The sequence below is a fragment of the Trachypithecus francoisi genome, unplaced genomic scaffold, assembly GCF_009764315.1.
Source record: "Trachypithecus francoisi isolate TF-2019V2 unplaced genomic scaffold, Tfra_2.0 Lachesis_group6, whole genome shotgun sequence".
NCBI lineage: Eukaryota > Metazoa > Chordata > Mammalia > Primates > Cercopithecidae > Trachypithecus > Trachypithecus francoisi.
The window spans coordinates 28,504,466-28,514,881 of NW_022681471.1; the positions used below are offsets into that span (position 1 = coordinate 28,504,466).

Consider the following 10,416-nt stretch of genomic DNA (forward strand, 5'->3'; position numbering starts at 1 on the left):
CCCAACCCCCCACCACTTTCATACCCCCATCTCCGCACAAAAATTCCCGCCCACTCCACCAACGTCACCCCTCCCTCCCCCTCCACCAACGTCACCCCTCCTCCCCCATCAGTTTAATCGGGTTCCGCTTCCGCTTTCAACCCGAGAAAGCCCCAGGTGCCCGGATGTGAGGCCATGACTTGCGCACTGCAGGTAGAGAGAGCGAGCTTGTCTGTGTGACCGGTAGCTTGGGATTGCGGAGGAAACGGGCCAGGGCCTGTGAGGAGTCAAGGTGAGACGCTGAGGGAGGACTCAGGAGGCCCCACCCCAGGTAGACGACCCAAATAATCCCGGACCACCCCTGCTGCCAGCCCTGGGCCACCCGTAGCGCACTTCTGAGTCTGGGGCGCCCACCACCCCAATGCTCTGAAGTCGCAGGGGACTCTGGAGTCAGAGATTGGGGTGATCAGTGCAAGACTGGTGAGGGCAGTCTCTGCTGGGCATCAACTTCATGACCTTAAGGGTGGGGGAGCGTACCCCACTCCTATTCCCATCCCCCCATTCTATCCCATCCCCCACCCGGTTCCATTCAATTTGCACTCAAACACATCCACACTCCATCCCCACCAGCAAACGTATATTCCCCAACCCCCCACCACTTTCATACCGCCATCCCCGCACAAAAATTCCCGCCCACTCCACCAACGTCACCCCTCCCTCCCCCTCCACCAACGTCACCCCTCCCTCCCCCATCCACGTTGAATCGGGTTCCGCTTCCGCTTTCAACCCGAGAAAGCCCCAGGTGCCCGGATGTGAGGCCACTGACTTGCGCACTGCAGGTTAGAGAGAAGCGAGCTTGTCTGTGTGACCGGTAGCTTGGGATTGCCGGAGGGAAACGGGCCAGGCCCTGTGAGGAGTCAAGGTGAGACGCTGAGGGAGGACTCAGGAGGCCCCCACCCCAGGTAGACGACCCCAAATAATCCCGGACCACCCCTGCTGCCAGCCCTGGGCCACCCGTAGGCGCACTTCTGAGTCTGGGGCGCCCACCACCCCAATGCCTCTGAAGTCGCAGGGGACTCTGGAGTCAGAGCTTGGGGTGATCAGTGCAAGACTGGTGAGGGCAGTCTCTGCTGGGCATCAACTTCATGACCTTAAGGGTGGGGTGAGCGTACCCCACTCCTATTCCCATCCCCCATTCTCATTCCCATCCCCCACCCCGGTTCCATTCCCATTTGCACTCACAAACACATCCACACTCCCATCCCCCACCAGCACCCGTATATTCCCCAACCCCCCACCACTTTCATACCGCCATCTCCCGCACAAAAATTCCCGCCCACTCCCCAAAGTCACCCCTCCCTCCCCCTCCACAACGTCACCCCTCCCCCCCCATCCACGTTGAATCGGGTCCGCTTCCGCTTTCAACCCGAGAAGCCCCAGGTGCCCGGATGTGAGGCCACTGACTTGCGCACTGCAGGTTAGAGAGAAGCGAGCTTGTCTGTGTGACCGGTAGCTTGGGTTGCCGGAGGGAAACGGGCCAGGCCTGTGAGGAGTCCAGGTGAGACGCTGAGGGAGGATCAGGAGGCCCCCACCCAGGTAGACGACCCCAAATAATCCCGGACCACCCCTGCTGCCAGCCCTGGGCCACCCGTAGGCGCACTTCTGAGTCTGGGGCGCCCACCACCCCAATGCCTCTGAAGTCGCAGGGGACTCTGGAGTCAGAGCTTGGGGTGATCAGTGCAAGACTGGTGAGGGCAGTCTCTGCTGGGCATCAACTCATGACCTTAAGGGTGGGGTGAGCGTACCCAATCCTATTCCCATCCCCCATCTCATTCCATCCCCCACCCGGTTCCATTCCCATTTGCATCACAAACACATCCACACTCCCATCCCCCACCAGCACCCGTATATTCCCCAACCCCCCACCACTTTCATACCGCCATCTCCGCACAAAAATTCCCGCCACTCCACCAACGTCACCCCTCCCTCCCCCTCCCCAACGTCACCCCTCCCTCCCCCATCCACGTTGAATCGGGTTCCGCTTCCGCTTTCAACCAAGAAAGCCCAGGTGCCGGATGTGAGGCACTGACTTGCACACGCAGGTTAGAGAGAAGCGAGCTTGTCTGTGTGACCGGTAGCTTGGGATGCCGGAGGGAAACCGGCCAGGCCTGTGAGGAGTCAAGGTGAGACGCTGAGGGAGGACTCAGGAGGCCCCCACCCCAGGTAGACGACCCAAAAATAATCGGACCACCTGCTGCCAGCCCAGGGCCACCGTAGGCGCACTCTGAGTCTGGGGCGCCACACCCCAATGCCTCTGAAGTCGCAGGGGACTCTGAGTCAGAGCTTGGGGTGATCAGTGCAAGACTGGTGAGGGCAGTCTTGCCGGGCATGAACCTCAGGATCTTAAGGGTGGGTGAGCGTACCCCACTCCTATTCCATCCCCCATTCTCATTCCCATCCCCCACCCCGTTTCCATTCCCATTCGCATCCAAAACCATCCACACTCCCATCCCCACCAGCACCCGTATATTCCCCAACCCCCACACTTTCATACCGCCATCGCCACAAAAATTCCGCCACTCCACCAACGTCACCCCTCCCTCCCCCTCACCAACGTCACCCTCCCTCCCCCATCCACGTGAATCGGGTTCCGCTTCCGCTTTCAACCCAAGAAAGCCCCAGGTGCCGGATGTGAGGCCACTGACTTGCGCACTGCGGGTTAGAAGCGAGCTTGTCTGTGTGACCGGCCAGCTTGGGATTGCAGGAGGAAACGGGCCAGGCCCTGTGAGGAGTCAAGGTGAGACGCTGAGGGAGGACTCAGGAGGCCCCCACCCAGGTAGACGACCCCAAATAATCCCGGACAACCCTGCTGCCAGCCCTGGGCTACCCGTGGGCGGACTTCTGAGTCTGGGGCGCCACCACCCCAATGCCTCTGAAGTCGCAGGGGACTCTGGAGTCAGAGCTTGGGGTGATCAGTGCAAGACTGGTGAGGGCAGTCTCTGCCGGGCATGAACCTCAGGATCTTAAGGGTGGGGTGAGCGTACCCCACTCCTATTCCCATCCCCCATTCTCATTCCCATCCCCCAACCCGTTTCCATTCCCATTCCTACTCCCAAACCCATCCACACTCCCATCCCCACCAGCACCCGTATATCCCTAACCCGCCGCCACCACCTTCATACCGCCATCTCCCGCACAAAAATTCCCGCCCCCTCCACCAACGTCACCCCTCCCTCCCCCATCCATGTTGAATCGGGTTCCGCTTCAGCTTTCAACCCAAGAAAGCCCCAGGTGCCCGGATGTGATGCAAGTGACTTGTGCATGGGGGGTTAGAGAGAAGCTTCTCTGTCTTACCGGCACTTTGGGACTGGTGGAGGGAAGCGGGCCAGGCCCTGTGAGGAGTCAAGGTGAGATGCTGAGGGACGACTCAGGAGGCCCCCACCCCAGATAGGCGACCCCAAATAATCCTGGACCACTCCTGCTGCCAGCCCTGGGCCACCCGTGGGCGGACTTCTGAGTCTGGGGCACCCCCCACCCCACTGCCTCTGAAGTCGCTGGGGACTCTGGAGTCACAGCTTGGGGTGATCAGTGCAAGACTGGTGAGGGCAGGCTCTGCCGGGCGTCAACCTCAGGACCGTAAGAGAGGGCTGAGCTTACCCCACCCCTATTCCTATCCCCTACCCTCTTCCCATCCCCACCCCGTTCCCATTCCCACTCCCAAACCCATCCACACTCCCATCCCTCTGCAGCACCCCTATCCATCCTCCCCAATCCACCACCATCCTCATACTGCTGTCTCCCACCCCAAAAAACCTGCCCCCTCCACCATCCTCATCCCTCCCACTGCCATCCATGCTGAATCGGGTTCTGCTTCGGTTTTCAACCCCAGGACGCCCCAGGTGCCCGGATATGAGCCAATGACTTGCGCGTTGGGGGTTAGAGAGAAGCAAGCTTCTCTGTCTGACCCGGAGCTTGGGATTGGCAGAGGGAAGCGGGCCAGGCCCTTTGAGGAGTGAAGGTGAGATGATGAGGGAGGACTTAGGGGGCCCCTACCGCAGATAAACGACCCCAAATAATCCTGCACCATTCCTGCTGCCAGCCCTGGGCCACCCGTGGGCAGACTTCTGAGTCTGGGTCCCCCAGCACTCCACTGCCTCTGAAGTCACAGGGGATTCTCGAGTCAGAGCTTGGGGGGATCAGTGCAAGACTTATGAGGGCAGGCTCTGCCAGGCGTCAGTCTCAGGACTGTAAGAGAGGGCTGAGGGTCTCCCACTCCCATCCCCCACCCCGTTCCCATTTTCATCCACACTCCCAACCCATCTACACCCCCATCCCACCAGTACCCTATCCTCCCCAAACTCCCACCGCCCTGATATCCCCACCCCAAAACCTCTACCCCATCCAGGCTGAATCGGGTTCCACTTCCAGTTTCAACCCAGGGAAGCCCCAGGTGCCCGGATGTGATGCCAGTGACTTGCGCATTGGGGGTTAGAGAGAAGCTAGCTTCTTGGTCTGACAGGCAGCTTGGGCTTGGCAGAGGGAAGCCGGCCCAGGCTTTGTGAGGTGGCAAGATGAGAAGCTGAGGGAGGACTCGGGAGACCCTCCCCACTGCAGGTCGATGACCCCAAATAATCTAGCACCACTCCTGCTTTCAGCCCTGGGTCACTCGTGGATGGACATCTGAGCCTGGGGCTCACCACCCCACTGCCGTTTAAGCCGCAGGGGACTGTTCAGTCAGAGCTTGGTGTAATCAGTGCAAGACTGGTGGGGGCAGGCTCTGCTAGCCGTCAACCTCAGGACCCTAGGAGAGGGTGGAGCGTCCCCCACCCCATTCCTATCCCCTGCCCTGTTCCCATTCCCATCCGCACTCCAACCCCATCTGTACCCTCATCCCCACCTGTCCCTATGCTCCCCAACAACCCCCACAGCCATCATGCCCCCCTACCTTCATCCCCATCCGTGCAGAATTGGTTACACCCTGATTTCAATCCAGGCAAACCCCTGGGTGGCCAGATGTGATGCCACTGACTTGTGCATTGGGGATTAGAGGGAAGCGAGGTTCTGGTTCTGAAGGGCGGCTTGAGATTGTCAGAGGGAAGGGGGCCAGGCTTTGTGAGCAGGCAGTCAGACTCTGAGGGAGGATCAGGACACCCATATCCATGATAGAGGGTCCCAGCCCTGGACCACTCCGCGGAGGCTGACTTCTCAGGCTGGGCCGCCTCTTCCAGCTTCCCACCCCACCACCACCTGTCCCCACACCCTGTCCCCACAGGAGACTCTGGAGTCAGAGCGTGGTGTGACCATGGAAGGGATGCTTAGGAAAGGGCACCATCTGGGCTCTGCCAGGCATCAAGGTCAGGAATCTCAGGGAGGGCTGAGGGCCACCAAGAGTCCACTGCAATCCCCACTCCCATGACCCAACCCCCCCTTCATTGCTATTCCCACCCCATCCACCACCCTTACACCTCAACCCAGATCTCCATCCGCTCTGCCTTTCCACCCACACCCTTCCCACTGGAACCCCCACCCTGGCAGAATACAGTTCAGCCCCTGCTGTCAATCCAGGAAAGTCCCTGGTACCCGAATGTGACGCCACTGACTTGTTCATTGGGAGTTAGAAACGAGGTTCTCCTTAGGGGGAGCTTGACATCAGCAGGGAGAAGTGAGCCCAGGCTCTGAGGAGGCAAGGTGAGAGGCTGAGGGAGGTCTCAGAAGGCTCCCCCGCCCAGATAGAGGGCCCCAAGTAATCCAGCACCACCCCTACTGCCAGCCGTGGACCACCCAGGAAGCCGACTTCTCAGGCTGGGCTGCTCCCCACCACCACCCCTGTCGCAATCCGTTTGTTTAAGCCACAGGGGACTCGAGTCAGAGGTTGGTGTGATCAGGGCAGGGCTGGTTAGGAGAGGGCATGGCCCAGGATCTGCCAGGAATCAAAGTCAGAAACCTGAGAGGGAACTGAGGTCCCCCAAGATCCCACTCTAACCCCCATTCTCACAAATCTGCTACCACTTCGCTGCCCCATTTCCCATTCCTTGCCCTCCAACCTCACCAGGCAGAATCCAGTTCCCCTTCTGCTATCAGTCCAGGGAAACCCCAGACTTGATGCTGGGACGTTTTGGGGGTCAGAGAGAATCGAGGGCATGGTCCTGAGGGGATAATTGAGATTGGCTGAGGGGAGCAGGCCCAAGCTCTGTGACGAGGCAAGGTGAGACTGATGAAGGACTGAGGAGGCCCCCACTCCAGATAGAGGACCCCAAACAATCCAGCTCAGCCCCTGCTGCCAGCCCTGGACCACCCGGGGGAAGACTCAGGCTATGCCGTCCCAGCTCCCACTGCCACTAAAACCACAGGGGACTCGAGTCAGAGCTTGGTGTGTCCAAGGCAGGGCCCAGGCTCTGCCTGGCATCAGGATCAGGACCCTGAGAGGGAACTGAGGGCTCCACATTCCCACCCCTTCCGCATTCCAACATCCCCACCATCCAGATCCTCAACCCCATCCCCAATCCGTTTTGCAGAATCCATTTTTTCCCCTGCAGTCAACCCACGGAAGACTTGGGAATGGTCAGGCACTCGGATCTTGACATCCACATCCAGGGCTGAAGGAGGGAAGGGGCTTGGTATCATGACCAGAGCCTCAGGGTAGCAGAGGGAGGACCCTGGCCCTCCTGGGAGATGAGGAAGGCCTCAGGAGACCCAGCACCCCAAGGCAGGGAGCCCACCCCACCCCGTCTGAGAATGAGGTGCCTCCTCTTTTAGCCTCGGGAATCCAAGGGATGGTGACTCAGGTGAGCAGAGGGGTGGGTTCCAGCCCTTCCAGGATCAAGGAAAGGAAGACGAGGGAGGACTCAGGGGGCCTTGCATTCCAGATCAGTGGAGAGCTGGGCCCTGGGAGGTCCTGAACAAGGTAGCCACATGTAGCTCATGTTTCCTCCACCTTCGAGGTCACAGAGAGGAGAGGGCTATGGTCTGAGGATACCTGTGGCTCAGAAAGACGGGACCCCACAGAGTCTGGCTGTCCCCTGTTCTTAGCTCAGGGGGGACCAGAGCAGGGATGGCCTTATGTGCCAATCTTACTTGTACCATAGGCAGGAAGTTGGAGAACCTTCAGGGAGATGAGGTCTTGGAGTAAAGGGGCAATGTCTGCTCATCTCAGGGGGTTGGGGGTTGAGGAAGGGCAGACCCCTTTGGGAGCAAACATGAGTGACCCACAGGAGGCCATCAGAACCCTCACCCCAGGACCAAAGGGGTCAGCTGTGGGCACCCCACACAGGGGAGACAGGATGTGCCTCCTCATTTCGGATTCCAGATCTCAGTGAGGTTAGGACCTTGTTCTCAGAGGGTTACTCAGGTCAACACAGGGACCCCCATCTGGTCGACAGACACAGTGGTCTCAGGATCTGCCAAGAGTCCTGGTGAGGAATGTGAGGGAAGATTGAGGATACCACAGGGCCAGAACGCAGACGATGACCCCACAGAAATCAGCCTTGCTCCTGTTGTCACCCCAGAGAGCATGGGCTTGGCTGTCTGCTGAGGTCCCTCTCTTGTCCTGGGATCACTGATGTCACGGAGGGGGAGGCCTTGGTCTGAGGGGGCTGCACCCAGGTCAGTAGAGGGAGGGTCCCAGGCTCTGCCAGGAGTTGAGGTGAGGACCAAGCAGGCTCCTCACCCAGGACACATGGGTTCCAATGAATTTCGACATCTCTTGCTGTCGTTCTTCAGAGGACCTAGGCACATGTGGCCAGATGTGGGGCCCCTCATGTCCTGTTTCCTCTCAGGCATGTGAGCTCTTGATCTGAATTTCTCAGGCCAGCAAAAGGGCGGGATCCAGGCCCTGCCTGGAGAAATGTGAGGGCCCTGAGTGACCACAGAGTGGACCATCCACTCTATGAGAGTGGGGACCTCACAGAGTCCAGCCTGCCCTCTTGATAGCACTGAGGGACTGGGACTGTGCTTATAGTCTGCACCCTAAGGGCCCATGGATTCATCTCCTAGGAGCTCCAGGAACAAGGCAATGAGGGCTTGGTCTGAGACTTGTGTCCTCAAGTCACAGAGCAGAGGATGCCAGCTGTACCAGCAGTGAATGTTTGCCCTGAATGCACACCAAGGGCCCCACCTGCCACAGGACACGTGAAACTCCAGAGAGTCTGGCCTCACCTCCCTGTTAGTCCTGCAGAATCGACCTCTGCTGGCCGGCTATACCCTGAGGTGCTCTCTCACTCCTCCTTTAGGTTCTCAGGGGATAGGCCAGCCGGAGGACAGGATTCCCTGGAGGCCACAGAGGAGCACCAAGGAGAAGATCTGTAAGTAAGCCTTTGTTAGAGCCTCCAAGATTGGGTTCTCAGCTGAGGCCTCTCACATGTTCCCTCTCTCCCCAGGCCTGTGGGTCCCCATTGTCCAGCTTTTGCCTGCACTCCCGCCTGCTGCCCTGACCAGAATCATCATGTCTCTTGAGCAGAAGAGTCAGCACTGCAAGCCTGAGGAAGGCGTTGAGGCCCAAGAAGAGGCCCTGGGCCTGGTGGGTGCCCAGGCTCCTGCTACTGAGGAGCAGGAGGCTGCTGCCTCCTCCTCCTCTCCTCTGGTCCCTGGCACCCTGGAGGAAGTGCCTGCTGCTGGGTCAACAGGTCCTCCCCAGAGTCCTCAGGGAGCCTCCGCCTTACCCACTACCGCCAACTTCACTTGCTGGAGGCAACCCAGTGAGGGTTCTAGCAGCCAAGAAGAGGAGGGCCAAGCACCTCTCCTGATCCAGAGTCCTTGTTCCGAGAAGCACTCAGTAAGAAGGTGGATGAGTTGGTTCATTTTCTGCTCCTCAAGTATCGAGCCAAGGAGCTGGTCACAAAGGCAGAAATGCTGGAGAGAGTCATCAAAAATTACAAGCACTGCTTTCCTGTGATCTTCGGCAAAGCCTCCGAGTCCCTGAAGATGATCTTTGGCATTGACGTGAAGGAAGTAGACTCCGCCAGCAACACCTACACCCTTGTCACCTGCCTGGGCCTCTCCTACGATGGCCTGCTGGGTGGTAATCGTATCTTTCCTAAGACAGGCCTCCTGATAATCATCCTGGGCACTATCGCAATGGAGGGCGACTCCGCATCTGAGGAGGAAATCTGGGAGGAGCTGAGTGTGATGGATGTGTATGATGGGAGGGAGCACAGTGTCTATGGGGAGCCCAGGAAACTGCTCACCCAAGAGTGGGTGCAGGAGAACTACTGGAGTACCGGAAGGTACCGGCAGTGATCCTGCACGCTACGAGTTCCTTTGGGGTCCAAGGGCCCTGGCTGAAACCAGCTATGTGAAGTCTTGGAGCATGTGGTCAGGGTCAATGCAAGAGTTCGCATTTCCTACCCATCCCTGCGTGAAGCAGCTTTGAGAGAGGAGGAAGAGGGAGTCTGAGCATGAGTTGCAGCCAGGGCCGGGGGGGTGGGGTGGGGGCTGGGCTGGGCCAGTCATCTGACGGCCCTGTGCAGCAGCTTCCCCTGCCTTCTGTAGCATGAGGCCCATTCTTCACTGTTTGAAGAGAGTAGTCAGCATTCTTAGTAGTGGGTTTCTGTTTTATTGGGTTACTTGGAGATTTATCTCTATTTCCTTTTAGAATTGTTCAAATGTTCCTTTTAATGGATGGTTGAATGAACTTCAGCATCCAAGTTTATGAGTCGTAGTCACATATATTGCTGTTTATATAGTTTTAGGTGTAAGAGTCTTGTTTTGTATTCAGATTGGGAAATCCATTCTATTTTGTGAATTGGGACATAATACAGCAGTGGAGTATTTAGAAATGTGAATTCACCTTAAGATATGTGAGATAAAGAAATTAAAAGATACTTAATTCCTGCCTTATACATACTCAGTCTACTCTGTAAAATTTAAAAAGTATATATGCATACTTGGATTTCCTTGGCTTCTTCGTGAATGTAAGAAAAATTAAATCTGAATAAATAAATCTCTCTGTTCACTGGCTCATTTTTTCTCTATGCACTGAGCATCTGCTCTATGGAAGACCCAGGATTAGTAGTGGAGATACTAGGGTAAGCCAGACACCACTTAGCCGTAGGGTATTAGAGTCTAGGAGCTGCAGTCATATAATTAAGGTGGCAAGATGTCCTCTAAGATGTAGAGGAAAAAGAGGAGTGTGGGTATGGGGCTCCAGGTGAGAGGGGTCGAGTGTAAATTCCCTGTGTGGGGCCTTTTGGGCTTTGGGAAACTGCACTTTCTTCTGAGGGATCTGATTGTAATGAAGCCTGGTGGGTCAAGGACCAGATACTCAGAGAGGGAAAAGCCCAGATTGGAAAAGTGCTCTGAGCAGTTCCTTTTTGACAGTGGATGAACAGAGAAACCTCTACCTGGGGCAGGAATGGAAGGTGTCTTGTGAACACAGTGCATGAGCTAGGTGATGGACACCCATTATTTGCAAGAGTTTTCTGTGAGATAAGCTTGTGTCTC

The 10,416-nt window shown here is 57.4% G+C and overlaps 1 protein-coding gene across 1 annotated transcript; it reads left to right on the top strand.

The window, feature by feature from the left end:
• The first annotated feature begins 2,708 nt into the window (after positions 1-2,708).
• Positions 2,709-9,926, top strand: LOC117078195 (melanoma-associated antigen 4-like). The gene is given in 6 exon segments (XM_033201685.1): positions 2,709-2,776; positions 8,208-8,279; positions 8,355-8,696; positions 8,699-9,191; positions 9,193-9,272; positions 9,275-9,926. Coding segments are annotated over 4 exon segments (945 nt in total). The 5' UTR covers positions 2,709-2,776; positions 8,208-8,279; positions 8,355-8,419; the 3' UTR covers positions 9,370-9,926.
• The last annotated feature ends 490 nt before the right edge of the window (positions 9,927-10,416 follow it).